The following is an 18,375-nucleotide window of genomic DNA, read 5'->3' on the forward strand; positions in this document are numbered from 1 at the left end:
GATGCTGCTTATACGATAAACAAACCAAGAAAAAAAAAATATCAAAGCAGGCATCAGTGCCGCATTCTGCCAAGCGGCCTACAGAGAAAAAGAGGCAGGTTCCTACCCACGGAAGTTTACTGTCTGAATGGCAGAGGGAATCCACAGAGCAGGGAGCTGAAACTTCAGGAGGCTGGGGCGGGGGGGTCACAACGGTTAGCCAACAACATATTTGCTTCTTGCCAAACTCTGGAAGGGAAGTTTGTTTCTTAGGATTAGGTGGAAAGCGATGAACGTGGACACAGTTGCCAAAATGTACTGGGAGAAAGCTGAAAGCAGGGCCTAGCATGACCTATTTCAGTAAGGAATTAGTAAAACAGGGCATAGAATGTTTATTCAAATGGCCCAATTTAAAATGCTGTGCATGCTAATAGGCCTACACAGGAGCTGCTAAAAGTACCTCAAGGCCTGGAGCAGACAACAAACAAAATCTAAAATGTCATTTAAGACTGAAACGAAGCAAATGCAACACCTAAAGACCAACCTAGGATGACAAAAGTCTGGAAGTTATCAAGAGCTAATTAAGAACAAAGAACAAGTTCTTGATTTAGCCAAGTAGTTGGTGCTAAGAAACTGCCCAAGGGAAGTCCATGAAAAAACAGAAAAAAACAAAACAAATCCTAGCAAGAGAAACTAAGTGTCCGCTGAAGGCTGCAAGAAGCTGTGTGGCTTGCCTGCCATCCAGACTGATACAGCTGTGTAAGCAGAGTGATTTTAGGAAAAGAAGTGTGGTATGTACGAGATAGCATCTTTTGTGTTAATAATGCTGAGTGCTGGAGTAGTAAGAATCTATGATGGTTTCTCTCTATTGCCTCCTAAAAACATCTGAAACTTCACCAGAGAATAGTCAGTGTCTATTAAGAAGATAAGAGGGGTTAAGTATCTGTAGACTGATGCATTAGGGCACTTCAACACCTTTTCTGCTACTTATTGAAGATGTTTTTTTTCCTTCCTGGAGCTGGAGCCCACCAAGCTATCAGCTCTTGTTCTGAGAGAAAGGAGCATGAAAAACACAAGCCTGAGGTCCTCTCCATACTTTAACTAATTCTAATCTTTATTAAGTTACATAACTTCCCCTTCTCCCTCCAAAAAATTGGCACAGACTAACTGCTTTCAGCACTTAACCAGTACCATTTTGAAGGAAAAAAAGAAAGAAGGGGGAGATGGAAAACAGTTGCTCCTTTGTGGTACACACCTAGTGTTCACAAATTGTTCATTTCATACGGCTTATCTTTGCTGGATTTGCTTTTTCTTCTATGTGAAAGAGAACACATGCGTGCACAGTATAAAAATACCACGGTTTTGCTTGCCACAGATTGCAATGGATGCTGGCACTGCCATACGCCTCTCATACGCCTCTGCTGTTCAGCACTGTCAGCACGTCTGCTCATCAGATCAGCGTCCCGCTCCAAAGCGGCTTCCTGACAGCAGCGACCGTCTTGGCAGGTCTCTCTACCCTCCAGCTCTGAAGTTCCTCTTACATTCAAAAGAACACAGTTTGGGAAACCAAGAACTATTCCTGACTATTCCCAAATATTTCAACATTCCCAAAGTTTAGAGACTGGCTACTAGATCCAGGATTTGGTCTTGGGGCATGTCTAATGCATACAGCTCCTGCCTGTTTCACCATCTTTCTGTGTTTTTCAGTTTCCCCTTTCAAGTGGAAGTGAGAGGATACTGATCAAGATACCAGTATTAAAGGGAAAAAATAATGATAATATGATAATACTTAATTCTGGCTAGAGTCATCTGGTAAGTATTTTAATATTATACTATTTTGAAGTATAGAACATACACCCTGCAGCTATCTAATTACAGTATTTGGCTTTCCTAAAGCCCTTGCCATATCATTTGACTACTTGTAGTCCAGATGCCTCAGAGTAATATTATATTATGTATGTATGTATGTAGCAGATCTATCCTCTATACAGTTTTAATTGCAACATCATTTACTGGCAGAATTCAGCCATGCATAATTTCTGAATATGGTCTCCTTAAAAGTTGTATTTATTATAAAAAACAGAGGCAAGAGAGCTACTACTCTGATCATGTTCTGGGAAACTAATAAGCCTACACTGAACACTAAGTGAGGACAAACAGCTGTCTAACTCTGGACTGCTGAAATATCAGCCAAAGCCCACAGTGGCTTGTTAGCAGAGATTATCATTGGAAAGAGCTTGCAGCTGTTCTACTTTGCCTCCAGTAGCTCTGTTCACTTGCTGTCACAGCACTGATATAAAGGCACTGCATGTTACAGGGATTATCTGGATATTATGTGGGCAGACAGAGGGGAAAAACCCACCCTGAGCATCTAGTGTTTCACATGTGGTAGCCAAGAGATAACCACATCCTTGCAGGAAAGAAAAGCATAATAAAGTACATGTGATGAAGTCATATATCCTGGCTCCAAGGGCTGCTCATCTCCTCAGCGTCACTGCAGTTGCCATATTGATTATTCATGTGTGAAAGCGAAACGGCCTAGAAGAGGCTTAAAAACTATAGTCATTTTTCTCCTCTTTGATCCACAGGGCAGTACTCTCCTTCAGCATTTGTGCCTCCTGAGGCTAACAGGATACTACCATTGCTGCACTCTTGGGTCCCAGGACCCTGAAACATCGCGTCCTGAACCAGTTAGCTGACTAGTGCTGAGGACCCCAGGCTCCCTGCAACTATACGCATGTCCCTAGCCTGTCCCCACTAGTAAAGTGGAACACATCCACTCCTCAGTCAGTTTTAATAAGCCATATTATTTGCAACTGTCTGTTTCTTCCCTCGTTTTTGTTTCCTATATTAGCCTCATTTTAAAATTACTTCCTTGGCTGCAACAAAGAAAGGAAGGTTTCAAAGACGATCTAATGCCCAAGGACCAGGGCTTTCTGTTAAAGGCAGTTCTCTGTCACCACAGTATCTAAGTACTCTCCAGATGCCCTGTCAAACTTACTGATGATGTGGCTCCTTTGCATCAACTGAAGATTAACTACACATGCATGCACTTCTGTCCCTCTCAATTGCTAGACCCACAGGCTCATTCAACACCCAAAATATTTATGCCTGCAAATAGCTGCCTTCAGGTAGAAGCAGATGCTTTCAACACCGCTTCACAACACGACAGGAAACACAGCCTCCTTTTTTAAAAAGGACTCGCAATATGGGGTGCTTTGATCTTCTGCTTGTCTCTATTAAGACACTCTTAAGGCTCCATCTAAAGGTTGAAGAATCAGTAAGAACTAGTCACTTGATATACGCATTCTAATAGATCAACAAAACCTAGACCTTTTACAAAGTATCAAGTTCAGGTACCACAGATGACTGGAAATTTAGGTTGGCATTTTTTAATGGAGAGGAGATCCATATTATCTGCATTAAAAAAAAAAGAAAGAAAAAAAAAGAAAAGAAAAAAAAAACCCTTCAGGCAATCTCTGTTCTAGTTTAACCAGTTTCAGTGCAGTAGTTTTGTTTGTTCTTCCTAGCAGAGGGAATGAGAGAGAGATGGCTGTTTCTAACCCATTACATTCTGCAAATACTCAACAGTACATAAGAGGTGGAGTGCACAAAGTTCAAGGCCTTACTTTTTCAGCCACTCTGCTATATCTGTCGCAGTAGCACCATAGTTCTCAAAGTGGAACAGGAACTTTCCTTTCCTATTAAAGCAACAAAATCAGTTTTAATACTTGTCCTGGAAGGTAAGAAAAACATGCAATTATAGTGAGTGTATGATTTTTAAAGTAGTAGCAAAATATAACTAACTCAAAATAGCAGATTGTAGGATATCCCCGGACATTGTATTCTTCCTTTATCCTTTCAAACTCAGCAGAGTAAACATTCATCCCTGCAAGTACCTGAAGGAAAACACATAAACAAACAAAAAACCCAGAACAGTCATATTGATTCTTACAACATTACAACTTTAAAGAGAAGTAAAAACAATCAAGCCTTGAGGAGATACTGACTTCATTAACACTGCAGTAAAGCAAGTGGGGGGCTCTATAAAATGCACTGCAATTTTTCTAATTTTGTGCTAGGGAAGAAAAAGCAACATTTGAATCCAGTCCACAAAAAACACACACTAACTGGCTTGTCACTCCTCCTTGTCCTGTCAGTATCTCCCTTTCTTTTTTATTCACTCATTGACAAAAATACCAAAAGCGAATTCTCAACACCAAATTAATACATTAATTTACCTGGCTCACAGGGTGTTCTGACAGTAGGAATTAACCTTGTGCCACAGAAGTTGAATGAGGGCCATGGAGGTGTCTCAACTTTTCAGACTAGCAAGTAGAACACAACACAGGGCTCACCTTCCCTTTCCCTACCTCCACCAAACATGTCCCCACCTGAGGCTCAGAACTAGTGCTCCCTATCCCATATCCTATCCAACTGTCCAAATCTCCAGGGTCAAGACCCTTTGAAGATGGGACTAGTTCTGAGTTTCTGTGGGTGCAGGATTCACACAGAGCTTGTTTGTCCAGCCCATTGCAAAGATACAACTTCAAGACTTAGTTTTAATGACACTGATGGCCTAAATCATTTTAGCAGCGAGTTCTTAATCCAAACTCCTCCTCTTTCCCCCTCCAAAACTAGGATTTTCTCCTTTCAGCTAAAATACCACATCAGAATTTAATACCAGGTTCCTGACTGCAGCAAAGTGCATAGAACAACCAAATGTGCCAAGAGCCATCATGAAATAAATCTTAAAGTACAAAATCCTCATTTGAAGGTCAATGTTTTCTAAGAATGTACTGGAAAGTCACAAAGAGATGTTTTGTTTTTCCTCTGCTGACGAAGGATTAAAAAAAAGCTAACTCAGAGAACAGGAGTACAGAGGTAGGATTTATAATGGCTGGTCAAATCTCTTATTTTGATTTTTCCCTGCAATTCTAACAACAAAATCGACTTAGTTCATGAGATATCTATACCCAACTCTCTGCTTCTCTTTCTTCTATGTCACCACTTGAGGAGAGGTGAACGTAACAGCATCAAGACACAATGCTTGCTTTATATGGTAAAAATTAGGATAATTAAGCAGTTCCCTCATATACATTAGCTTACTAGACATAACATTTGCCATGACATTTCAGAAGACTTCCTAGGTTTTACACGGGCATTCCTGGACATTTCAGATGCTCTGCTACGACTTCACCTTGTCCAACTGAACTGCCATGATTGATACAAGTCAAAAACCTAGACTGTGGTGTTCAGGGACACACTTATCTCAGATCAATGTGAGCTTTATGCCCCCAAGGACTCTGGTGGAAGCACAAAGCAAGCCCAAACTTGATGTAACAAATTCTTTATGGTTTCCTAAGAGGAAACTATCCCTTCAACTTCCTACCAAACCCCCCGGTCCCCAAAACCTATTATAATGCGATTCAGTTTAATGAGTAAAGTTACGCTATTGCTTTAGCTGGCTATAATGACAGAACTATGTAACATCAGGCTGGCAGGAACCACCAGAACCATGGTGGCAGGGTCCATCAAAATACACCCCAAGCCAGGAACCTACCTGTATACCTAAACCACTCTGGCTAAATGTTTAGCTAATTTGCTTTTAAAAAATGACTGAATGACCCTGACTACAGTTTAAGTCTATTACCTCTTAAAATATCCCCCGCAAACATAAGGATCAGTTTATTCCTTTCACCTCTGCAGTGACACTCAAGGTATTTTAATATTTCTCCACTCTCCACCTAGCCACCTATAATCTGAATAGACTCCTTCTTAGCTGGGCACATCCTCCAGGCTCCTGATCATTCCTTGTTCTCCCTTGAACCTCCTTCTCACTTGCTTCATACTTTTCTTGATGGGGTAGGTCCAAAACTGGTGCACTGTACCAGCACCAGCACTTGAATTCTTCCTAGAATGCAGTTTAATGACTAGATTAAACAAAGGCTTCCTTTATTTGACATCTGAAATAAGAGCAGGAGCTTTGTGCTTCTAAAGTCTCAGATTTCTACCAAAAAAAGACAAGCACCAAAGAAGGAAACCACTCAAGTACATCCTCCTATCTGTCTTTGCTGAGTAAAGCACTCTGGCACGCTATGCTCATGAAGTCAAGGGGAATTAAGCAGGTGCTTAAGCACTTTGCTGAGCACTGACTCCTCAGTGTGCCACGGAGAGTCATTCACCAGAGTCCACCCTGTTCAAACCACAGGGATCTCTCGTCTCAAGGATAAAATAAGTCATTATTTTCTAAATTGGAGCTGGTCTTTTTCTTCCACATTGCGTGTAATTTAATGCAAATTCTAAGCTTAACGAAACACTAAAAATGCCATCCAGCTTTCCTTTCAGTAACAGTACTGACAAGAAACGACCAGTCCCAAAAGAACATAGCAATCAGCCACAGGTACATTTTACCTTTCCATTTTTACAACCTGTTAAGTAGGCAACATTTACTTCATTTTGCTGCTATATAACAACAAAACTCACTTTTGAGTCTGGCACTTCCTGACAGTTAATGACAGATCAGAATAAAAAGCCAAACTCTCAGCTCATCCAAACCAATCATAAACTTTCCAACAACACCTGACCTGGAGGTCAGCATCACTTTAAGAAAATCCATGGATAATCTACGAGGGGTACAGCACATTTACTTTTAGAAACAGCAAACTGAACACACATCCTACTCAGGAAGTGAATTAGGTCAAATTTAGACCAACAGATTGATTTTTGTGCAAGAAACCACTGGGCACGGCCTAACTAGACTTTTCTCTGAACTGATCCTGCATGAAAAATAGCCTGATGCAACTCATCTCTGGTCTGCACAACTATTGCTCTGCACCAGCCCCAGTGCAGGGCCACAGCCCTGTCACTCAGTTGGGCAGGATCAGGCCAGATCTACAGAGACCATTCCCAAGAATAGGAGAAAAGAAGCAACTTGGAGGAGACCTGGAGCTTACATTTTCTGGTATGAATTTAACAAAATGGAACTGCATGTGGCAAGGCAAGAGGTAACAGGAAAATACAGAGTTCTTTGGCATGCTTTTCCTCTAGCATTATGTGTGTAGGTGATTATTTTTTCTAATTCCTGTCCCCTCCAAGCCTTGCAACGTACCTGCCCTGCAAAACAGGAACAGCTTTCCAAAGGACTCAGTGTACCTTCCACTGCAGCAATATTTAACATGAATGCTGCCTGGCCAGATCAAAATGCTCTTGAAAATGTCTTTGAGGCTTGTACTGTGCCCTAAATAAATATGAACAACTCGCATTGAATTCAGCCCTAAGCAAACAGGGATTTAGAGAAAATGCTTCTTAAAAAACAGCTAGTTGGGAGAAAATGGGGAAGTCTGACAACATTCAGTGCTTACGAGACGTGCTGACTGACCAGAGCTGCCCTAGAATCTCAGAGCTTCATCCTTAGCGTCATCACATGCTGCCTCTCCTGAGAAAACCTCAGCTCCAAAGTGAATGATAACAGGTAGAATCAGACCAAATTCAGGTAAAGCTGTGAAACAGCAACCAAATGCCTTTTGTCAATGAAATATTATTGGCGTAAGTTATACATAAAACACATTACAAAATCTTGAATTGAGTGCCTTTGAACTAATAAGGTATGCTGACTTCTTTAAGCAAGTCAAACAGGTAACTAAACTATTGCGACTTTTGCTAATGGACTTTATAAAGGTCAAAACTTACCTTCATTTCAACCTGCTATGAATGCAGACTTGTTGACACAGCTGTAGTAAATCTACAAAATCTATAAATGATCATGCTTAAGAGGTTCATTGGTATCTAATGCAAGAGCAAATTCTCCCTGCTGTGACACTATGATTCTCCACTGAACATGTGGATTAATTATTACTATAAGGGCCTCCATCCTAGATTCCTCTATGAAAAAGCAGGTCAAAAAGCTGATCAACCCTAATATGGTAAACATTCCTTGGTCTGTATTAAAATGAGGCCAACAAGACTACAAACTCAAAAATTATATATTTTAATTGGTATCATTAAATACTCGGAGTGTTAAAAGGACTTTTTACATTTGTATAAATCTTATCTTCTCACTTACATATTTACCCTTCAGTTCTGTGGCTGCTTGCTGGTAAGATGGCATCATTCTCTTACAAACACCACACCCTGATTAAAAAAAAAAAAGCGTAAGTAATATGCAACTCTATTCAGACTGTTCAAGATCTCACTGTGTTCCAAAAACAAAAAAGACATTTTTTATATATAAAAGTTTTTCAAATAAAAAAAAAAAATCAAACATTTCAGATTACCTTCCTTAGGAAGTAATAATTTTTGTTATGTACAGCTATTTTTGCATGTTTTCATGCTATTCTATTTCAAAGCAATTTCTCATCCCAATCTGGGGAAGAATAATACCATCTCATATTCCCCAGGCTCTAAGCTGAGCCCAAAGTGGAACGCAAGATGAAACTCTCACACATTTCAAAGTCAATGAAAACTGTTGTGCTTGTCAAGCCAAGCAGAAAGCCTGGTGCATTTCAAACACACTCCAGTGACCAAGAAAGTCAGAATACAGTCTTTAATTTGAAGGGAGGGAGGAGAGGAAAAAAGGGGGTGAGGTACTTCAGATTCAGCCCAACTTAAGAGTCTTTGAAACTCAGTTGAGACACATTTCTTAAACACATTACATAGACTTCAAAAGTTAAGTAGCACTACATTAACTGAGGAAGATAACTCAGAAGCAACCACATTCCTGGTAAGACACAAGAACTTTACGTTCTGAGGAAAAGAGCAGTGGTGAGTAAGGAAGACTACTGGTGAACAGCTGGAGTGCACTAAAGCTGTTTGATGACGCTGTGGAATGCTAAGCAGATTAACATTAAATCACCTTATAAGCCAGGAGGTTTCACCCTTGCCAAGTAAAACATGTATATGTGCGCTGAAAGGGAGGAAGGGCAGACAGTGTAGAAGAAAGGAAGTAGCAGCGAAGCACTTAAACTTATTGTAAGGACTCGGGTCTACCATGGGACAGTGGTCAACATTTATTTTCTGGTGAAGAAACAGCTGCAAGAGTTTTTAAAGTATCTTCCAGAAAGAAGGAACAGATTTTGCAACCACTGGTTTAGGATCATATGGGCATGCCTGCGACGGACATCCTTTAATCAGAGGATTTATTTCTATGGTCTTTCCAGTTTTGATCTGTCTGCTCAAATGGCCCACAAGGTCATTAAATTAGTGCTGGTTAAATCGACAATTTCTTGGAGGGAATAAACCTCTCATCTGAGGCCTACTGAGCTCTTACAACTTTATCCAAACCACTGAGCAGACATTAGAAAATATGAGTTGTTAACACTACACCTTCTGAATGGTCTCAGTTTCTGTTCTCTTCAAAAGCCCAAGGCCTCAAACACCCTCAACTACTCATCTCTCTCCTCACTTGCCCTCTTCAACCTCCTGTGGTTCTCTGGACTCCCTCTTGGGAGTACTGGCACATACTAGCGACTTCCACCCAGCTATCATCCATATCATCCTTCTGTTCCCAACACAGTTGCTGCTTCAAACTTGCCACTTCCAAACCCGCTTCAGTACAATTTCTCTTTCCCAGGTATTTCTGCATTATATGGTTCAGAACTCTATCAAGCAATATATGCCCCTATCAAGCAATATATGCCCCTATATGGACATACAAGGGTAACTTCAAAAAACTTCCATTTTCTTCTGTTATTTATTCTTGCATTTTGACCATTTCTAAATTTTTTTTTAATCAAATACATATTAGCTTTTCAGTGTTTAACACTTCCACTTTTAAAGCACTGTTGTCAATGACATTATAAACAGCTCCTTTTTGTTGCTAAGTCCAGACTATTTCCTGCAGAAGCCATCTTTGAGAGAGTTACACTACGAATATAAATCTGAATGCCTGCAAGAATACCTTATTTTTCATATTCAGTGCTGTCTAACTTTATAATATAGGCCAAAAAGTACAGTGAATGGTCTTAAAAATGGTCAGGTAATATCTTCTAAGGAAAGTATGCCTTTGATCTTGGTAGTTTCACCCGGATCAAGCATTCCTGAAATATTAAATACATGACATTTAAGTTTGCAGTCACTTTCACCTCCCTCTGCACTTGTACATAATGAAAAAGCCCACTTCCTATGAATCTGCCACAATGAATCTAAAACCTCTTGCTTCCAACAAAGTTGAGAAATAGTGCAGCTGTCCTGCCCATATCCTCCTAGACAAAGACTCCGATGTCCTCTCTGCCAAAGATCTCCCTGACTCACCCATTAAAGTAACAAGCAGAGCAGGAATCCCTTTAGTGACCAGCCCTGATTTGCTACTCCCTACTATGACAGGTTACACCTGAGCACAAGACAGTAACCGATAACCTTAGCTTACCAAAGTCAGTCTTTTAATGCAACTGCTAGATGTCTTTTGTCTTGAGTAAGTGGAACAGGAGCAAGAAAAGAAAAATTGGACAAGAACCAAGTCAGAGAGTCTTGCGTGTTAAATAAAATACAAGGGAGTGGAAGAACTGTGAAATTAGACAGGGAAAAAGCCTTACAAGTAGGCTTCCTTCACAGCAGTTTATAAAGCAGCAGAAGCATTACAGCACTAAAGACTAGCAGGTATTGTATCACTTCAAAAGAAGAGGAACTGGAAAGAGGGTTTCTGGAGGAATGGTTCAAAGAGAACGAAGGGTTAGATAAGGCACATTTCAAGAAGAGACTTAGTTGTAGAAAACAATTTTTCGGGATGTGGGTAAACTGAGAGCATTCTGGGCTGGAACTCTCCCTAAAGGGATGATCTATGGGCAGAGCAGGAGTATCATCTCCTGCTGATGCTAAGGTGGCAGCAGTGACTGGGAGTTACAGCGCACTGTGCTAGTCCACATAGAACCATGCTGCAGCTGCAGAGTTTGAAGGCAGAGAGCTGCAACAAATTTAGTTGAAGAAAAAGACATTCTCTTTTCTCTCATCAGCTAAATCTTGGGCACTTCTGGCCATCTTGGCAATACTCAGATGAGACTAAAAGGGGTATAATGGCAATAATTGCAGAAAAAATTCACTGAGTAACACCAGAAAATACTGTGATGGGACACTCATTTTATAAGAGAAATAACTAGCAAATTGCCAATGATGTCTAACATCAATTTTGCTATCAGGGCAGAGCTGAGAGGCATTTCTAGCTCAGGTCACACATTTATTCCTTTCTCCTGGCTCCTCTGCTTTCCAGCTAAAGAACAATTCTAGTGCAATAATACTCAGTTTTAAAGAGCTGGAAAGCCTTTTGGTTGCCAGTCACAAAGAAATACAAAAAAAAAGCAGTTAGAAATTTGCAAAATGCAGAAATAAGTGGCCAATGCAGTGGTAAGATAACAGCAATGCAAGGTAAAGGCAACAAAAGAAATAGAACAGCTCCAATGTGTTCTTTCAACCCTGCTCTGATGAAACTGCTTGCTTGAGATATTCCTGCCAACATGGAAAGGAGCCTCCATATTGCCTCCTGAATGGAGCAGGAGAGTCTCTTCCTCCTGACCAGTGCATTGCTTCCTCTGCCTGCAATTGGGCAGGACACATACAGCTTCTTTCAGAGTCATGATCTTCTCCGGAGATTTTTTGTTTGTGCGGAATCAGCTTATTGTATACTATGATCCAAACTGCAAAAGGCACATGCTCATAGTTTCATACTGGCCAGAGGGCCAGACAGACCTTTTAACATTTATGTGCTCAGTATACCTTATTTCACAATAGTTTATAGTACAACACACATTTGAAAAGGACAAAGGACACACACACACACACAAAAAAAAAAAAATAAAGTGGCAGCTTGAAAAAACAATGACTGAGAGTTATCATCACAAGAGAAAGAAGCAAGATTGGGATAATGGGAGAAAATATTGACAGTCTAGAAAGCAAGAGATGGACAGCTACAGGAAACTGAAGACAAATGGGCAGAACAACACAAAGAATTGAATGATAAAGATGAGATAGGATAGGATTAATGAAGGAAGCATACATGAGGTTACCAGTCCGACACAGATATCTCTCAGTGGAGATAGGAAGATGGGAGAGGATGTTGCTGGACTACTTACACGGGGCATAGAACATCATCAGAAGAGGTTTGTCTTCCTTCTTCAGAAGCCTTCTCAGTTCCTAATGAATGAACCAAAGATAAGTTATCAATAAAAACAGATATATACACAAGAACGTCTCTTCTTATTGCTTGTATTAAAATTTTAATAGGTAACTATACCCATCAGTAGCACATAGGCTCATTTAGTTGGGCGAGGGAAGAGGGGTCATCTTTCTTAAGAGATAAGATCTGTGTTACTTCTCCTCGATCAATTTTAACTGGGAAAAAGCAAGCACAATTTATTATAGATTTAAACATTTGCTAAATATCCCAGACCAGCATCTTTGGTGTTGAGATCCAGAAGTTGTATTACTCTGTCAATTCTCATCAAAGAATCTTTGACTACAAACATTTCCCTTCCGATTCCATTGTGGGGGGAAGTACACTAATTCATAAAGTCAAACTTAATAATAGGTAAAATAAGTTCAGCTTCCACACTATGAAACCTTGTCAGGGCTATGAGAAGCCATGAGAATAGATTTTTCAGTACCAGCATGGTAGAGAAACCAGATGAAGTTTATAAATTGAAAACAACCCTTGGAAAGCTAATAACAAGAGTACGAAAGGTGAACATTAAAAATTAATCTTTCTACAAAAACTGAATGTCAAAATAACTGTTCCTAATATCAAAAATGAAAGCTAGAAAATTGCAAAGGCCCTTTATGAAATACCAGCTAAAGTCAATTAAAGTTTTTAAAAAAATCAATAGATTAGAAAACTGATACAAAATATCAAGATGATTATTAAGGAGAAAGTAATGGTCAGCTCTATGATGGCATTGGTTTTTTAAGGCAATTTTATCTTATTCGCTGGTTTCTCAATTAACGCTGAGCAGAAAGTTTCTGTAGATAGTTAAATCACTCAAGACCTAGATTCTGTTCCTACCTGCTCCACACTTCCTGAGATAACCTCAGGCACATAAGGAAACCTAAGGTTTAATGACAACCTGTAGCTGTAAGTAATATTTTGCCTCCAGTTTGCTCCCATCTTCCTATTAGCTGCTACACTTTCCTGAGACACACGGGCCTCTTCTGCCACAACATCTGTGATGCTTTGGTACTTGCTGTGTTATTCTGCCAGCTACACCATGACCACGCATAGGGGCAAGGAAGGAAGTAGGAGACTTTGCTCTGTATTATCATAGTCCACAAATTTGGTCAAGTGACTTAAAACAGTTTGCTTTAAATTTCCATTCCAAAGGAAATAATGGTGCTTCATTAGGTGTTCACATAAAAACACACAACCCTTACACTTCACATACTGAATTTCTCTCCTCTGATGTACCTTTTCACTGTCAACATGCACAACATCTTTGGCTTCGGGATCCTCCTCCCACAATGGAGCACCTTCAGGATCTTTGAGAAAGGCCACCATGGACTGTAATGAATGGAAAGAACAGTTTTTAAAGCACACTGAATGAAAACCATGAGCCACCTTTCATCCCAAATCCATCCTGTCATGGGAACAATAGCCAGGACTCCTTCCAATTAGTATCTTTGCTATTTCGCTCTTACACTTATCTGCTATATTGGAAATGAACACAGACTACTTGTTGCTGAACAGAGTGATAGCCTGGAGTATGCCTTCCTCACAACTGGTATCTCACCTCACCAGAGCCAATTTCCACTCTAAAATTGGGGAGCGCAACATGGAGACCAGCACAGAGACAGCAGCTTCAGTAATCCTTCAGATTACAAGATGGCTCTTTCAATTGTATCAGAGCTGTAATACTTCCACAGCCACTTTGTGGCTTAGGAGGAAGTATTTCTTTCTATGCAGATGTCAGGTTCCTATACCCTTCACAGTTCCCAAGTAACCTTTGAATTTGAACAGGACTAGCCAGAGGGCACATTGCTTTTGCTCACAGTGAGTAACAATGAAATCCAAACTTAGAGATCACACTGCTTGTTTGGTCAAAAGAAAAGTAATCCACTAACAGCTCCCTCTATAACCCATTTACCTAGATATTGACCTCCGTGGATTTTTACGTAGGAGTATAACAAGGAAACGTGACAAGAGAAGTGGGAAATACAAGACCCTATGTTTCTGCAGCTCCCATATTGCACAAGTAGAGTACAGGCATATGCATACTTTACAACTACTCTTCCCAAATGACACACAACCAACCGTCTCTATTTTGGCAGATCACAGACAGTCTCTTTATCATAAAGAAATCCTCTCGAGTGATTCTGATTTCAGACTGAGTCTGAGGGAAATTCCAGCCCTCTGAACTCGATGATGTTCCCTCCATGGGTTCCACTGAGTAGCATTTCTCCACATGTACATCTGAGCTGCAGGCTCAGTCACTGATATCTGTAGATATCTGTGCTCTAGGAAGCAAGAAACACAGATTTCTAGGTTCATTCACTGCTTAGTCTGACCCCATCTCTTTCTCTGTGGCATTGTCTGTAGGACGCAGTACACATCAAGTCCCAGGTAAGATCTCTCTGCCACTCCAGGAACGTAGAGAAGTGCTTCAGCAGCTTCCTCCACTGTAAGGGTAGGGGGACAAAACTGCAACAGCAATGAACGAACTTGAAATTAGAGCAAAGAGAGATATGTTGTGCCATTCACTGAAGCCTTTTTCAGCCCATGAGATATTCTGACAAAGCAGCTCATGTCTGAAAAGCACAGTTGCATTTATACTAACACACATCAAGAGCGTTCATCTTAAAGCCCATGTTTGCATTCCCCTTCTCAGAGCAGGTCAGCAGTGCACCTGGTGACACACACCACCAGTCTCAGAGATATTTCTGCCAGCTCTCCGCCTTTGGTCATGCTGCTCTGATACAACTTCCCAACAGCTTATCAACAGTCAGCTCATTTTCCTGCACCTCAGTTGGTTTTGCAAGACCTGGGAGGATTCAGAGCTTATGGTAGCATTCATTTACTGCATTAATGTTTCTGCCTACTTGCTCAGCTAACACTGAAGAGATTTGTCTTATCGCAAGAGGCAACATATATTAGTCACCAGACAGCAAGCAAAGCACTTAATGTACCCAGTGAGAAGAACTAAGAGGGTGAGTTTGGTGGTGTTGGGACCGCAGACACTTTGAAGAGAAGACATTTATTTTAACGTAGCATTAACAGAGAAAGGAGCTAGTTAGAAAAAAATCGAGTTATAGCTGTAAAAAGCACTGAAACTATAGGCATTAACATCCCATCCAATGCTGGAAGAAGACATACTAATATATGGTGAAAGAAGAGAAGAGGACAAAACAGAGGAGATCATTCTTAAATGTAGACTAAGTTCTGCTCACTCTCAGTCCATACAGATCTCAACTATACACAGAGGGGGAAAGAGAGAGGGGTCAACATTTTAACAGCTAACGAGTGCGATCAACTCTACCAGTTTCAAGAATTCTTATGTGCCAAGTTCAGTCACATAGAAACAGATGTGGTTAAAGGATAGGGGATTAAAGAGATTTAATTCATCCAGCCTCTCACTCTCAGCCAAGAGGAAAAAAATTAGACGTGTAATGTCTTCTGGCAAGGATAGGGAGTATATTGCCTCACGTTCATTACTCTGCTCTGTGAAAAGCTAGCATTTCATCTGTGTCTTTAAAAAGGGAAAAACACCCCACCCCCCCACACACACGCACACACAAACCACATTTCTAATCACAGAAAATCAACAGGCCCCAGGCTGCTGGGGTAGAGTTCAGGGCAAGGTCCAGTCCACAGCACAGCAACTCCCATATTGGGGAACTGGCTACACTTCTGCTGGGCCACAATGTGGTTAAGACCCTCTTTGACCCAAGGGGACCAACGAACCATGCTGAGCTTCAACTCTCTGCTTGAACCCACACAACGGCTTTGAACTTTAAACACCAATTCAGCAGAACCCAGGGACATGTCTTTGTCCAGTCTACTCTACAAAAACCAAGCAAGTCTTAACAGCAATGCAGCTTGCTAGTATATATGACCTGGGTGTTGATCAGAGAGGAGGGGGACAAATATACATGCCTATATTTCTCACTCTGACAAAGTATAATACCATAGGGATGCTAATAACAGATTTCTTGATTTCATTCTCTCACACATCTCTCAGTTTTAAAGAGCAACCTATAAGAGCAAATTTGAAAAGGATTCAGAGTTTAGAGCAGGACTACATTATCGGGTTTGTCTATTCTCTTTACTAGTACTAAGCAGATTTCTATTTTAGTAAGTTTTCTCCATTTTAGGAGAGAAAACTTTCCCTGTACCGTACCCTCTAGGAAAGACTTCATCTTGTATAAAAGACAACCTAGATACTGGCCTTCTAGAAGTATGGAAGATTAGGAAGCAATGCATATACAAAAACAGGAGAACAGACATACCTGTTGAGACCCAATCTAAACTTAGGTCTCCAACAGCAGCTGGCTGCAGATACCTGGGGAAAAACTACACTAGGATCATTCTTATACAGCATATACTGGTATATGTCTTCAATTTCTAGCAATCTGTAAGTAAATTTATGGACTCTGCGTATGCTGTTGTATTTGGACCACCATGCTTGCTAACGCACTTATTCCTTATGATTATCTAATCCTGCTTTTAAGATCTTTAGATTTTCAGCTTCTGCAACGTGGTAATGAGCTCCACAAAGAAATTCCACCATGTAAAAAGTATATGCTTCAAATAAGCTACCACCAAATGCCCCAGTTTTTCCCCACATTTTGAGAAAAAACAGGTAATCATTTCCTTTTTGACATTACTCACCACTGTACAAAGATCTATCATAATTCCCATTAGTTGTCCTTTTTCTAAACTCAAATTCTCATGCAAATATTAAACCAACCATACCTTTAATCATCCTTACTGTCTTTCTAAAGTGCTTCTCTGCCTTTAGAATAGACAGGGCAACCAGCATCATATACAATGTACAAGATGAAAGAAGCCAATGGATTCAGATAATGTAATAGCATTTTCCTGTTCTATTTTCTGTGCCTTTTCTATTCATTTGCCTCTTTAACTATGGCTAAGCACAGGGCCAAGGTTTTCAGAGCAACCACTGTTCTGGCTGGTAACTCAAAACCCATGACAACACTATGCTATTACTCCAGCATCAGGGGAGTTTCTTCCCTTTCTCCCCTCATGTTCATTATCCTGCAGGTTACTACTTTCATATTGACACACTACTCAGTATAATGGGAACCTTCCCAACTTTTTGCAGAAGGATTTTTTTTAAAAAAAAACTATTTCTGGTAATTTTGCTTTAAACTCTGCCATCTTGCTGTTCACCTCCTTTTTCAGATATCCCAAACAGCTCAGATTCTAACAAAGTTTTCGCAGCAGGAGATTCCGACTACTAAATTCCCCCCACTGTGAATACTAAGCTAGTCCTTATTGCTCATCTTTTTAACAGTTAACCTACAAGGTGATCTCTGCTAATTACATAAGGATTTAGTTTAAGAAATGAAAAGCTTTTCTCAAAATCCAAGTACATTATCAGCTGGATCAGCCAAATCTATTCAACTGCTGATTACTTCAGAAGAACCCTTTTAGAGCTGAAGCACTCTCTCTTCAAACTGCATCTATTATCCTCCAAAACATCCTGCTAGTTAATATGTCTACTGGATGCCACAGAAGATCGAGTTTTCTTGCCACGGCCTTGCTGAACAATGTGAAACAAATCTTTTGATCTCCCTGTTCTTCAGTCTTTCCACCTGTCTCTAAAAAGGGTATGACACTCTCCGCAACTGTGTTGCTCTGCTGCTCACTGTATGTAATGTACTGGGAGATTCTTAGCAAACGTATCTGAGGGCATGTGAGAAATGTCACTGCCTTCACCCATGACAAGGGGAGGAAATAGTACAAAGGCAGAAATAAAGATAATATTCAGAAAGTTGTGAGCAGCAGAACAAGTACACAATCAAAGGAGTTCAACAACCAGTGCCAAGTTCAGATGCCACTATGCAATCTGTAAATTACTGGAGGCTGGTTTCACAGGGGACAGTTAAATTACAAAAGAATAGAGCTCCCGGAGTGTGCATGCATGCAGAGGGAGAGAGCTTCAAAGCCCCTCTTCCACCCGTACTGGAATCACGCCTCCTTGTCCAGGGGCTCACCCTAGAACTGCTTAGTTTTGTCAGCAGCCAGGAAACATGCATCAGGACACATGGGGAAGGGAAAATGCTCACCATAAAACAGCAACTAAAAGAGTAAGTGACATGATTCCTGTTTTGCTACGATTGCATCTTGGCCAAAGCACTACGTGGGGCTTTGCAGGTACCTTCCAGTTGATCCAATCTGTCAAAGAATCACAGCACTAATTCCTGGTTGCAGTGCTTTACAGAGGGCAGGAAGGAGGT

The 18,375-nt window shown here is 40.5% G+C and overlaps 1 protein-coding gene across 2 annotated transcripts in view; it reads right to left on the reverse strand.

Moving 5' to 3' along the window:
* Positions 1-18,375, reverse strand: part of PDIA5 (protein disulfide isomerase family A member 5) — a 98,415-nt gene that overhangs the window by 50,417 nt on the left and 29,623 nt on the right. For both annotated transcript variants that reach the window (XM_062578484.1, XM_062578485.1), the window contains exons 6-10: positions 13,367-13,459; positions 12,042-12,102; positions 8,045-8,112; positions 3,787-3,878; positions 3,609-3,680 (exon numbers count right to left, since the gene is read on the reverse strand). In XM_062578484.1, the coding sequence (XP_062434468.1) occupies positions 3,609-3,680; positions 3,787-3,878; positions 8,045-8,112; positions 12,042-12,102; positions 13,367-13,459 (386 nt within the window). The remainder of the gene's footprint in view (positions 1-3,608; positions 3,681-3,786; positions 3,879-8,044; positions 8,113-12,041; positions 12,103-13,366; positions 13,460-18,375) is intronic.

This window comes from Rhea pennata, chromosome 6 (assembly GCF_028389875.1).
Source record: "Rhea pennata isolate bPtePen1 chromosome 6, bPtePen1.pri, whole genome shotgun sequence".
In the NCBI taxonomy this organism is placed as follows: Eukaryota; Metazoa; Chordata; class Aves; order Rheiformes; family Rheidae; genus Rhea; species Rhea pennata.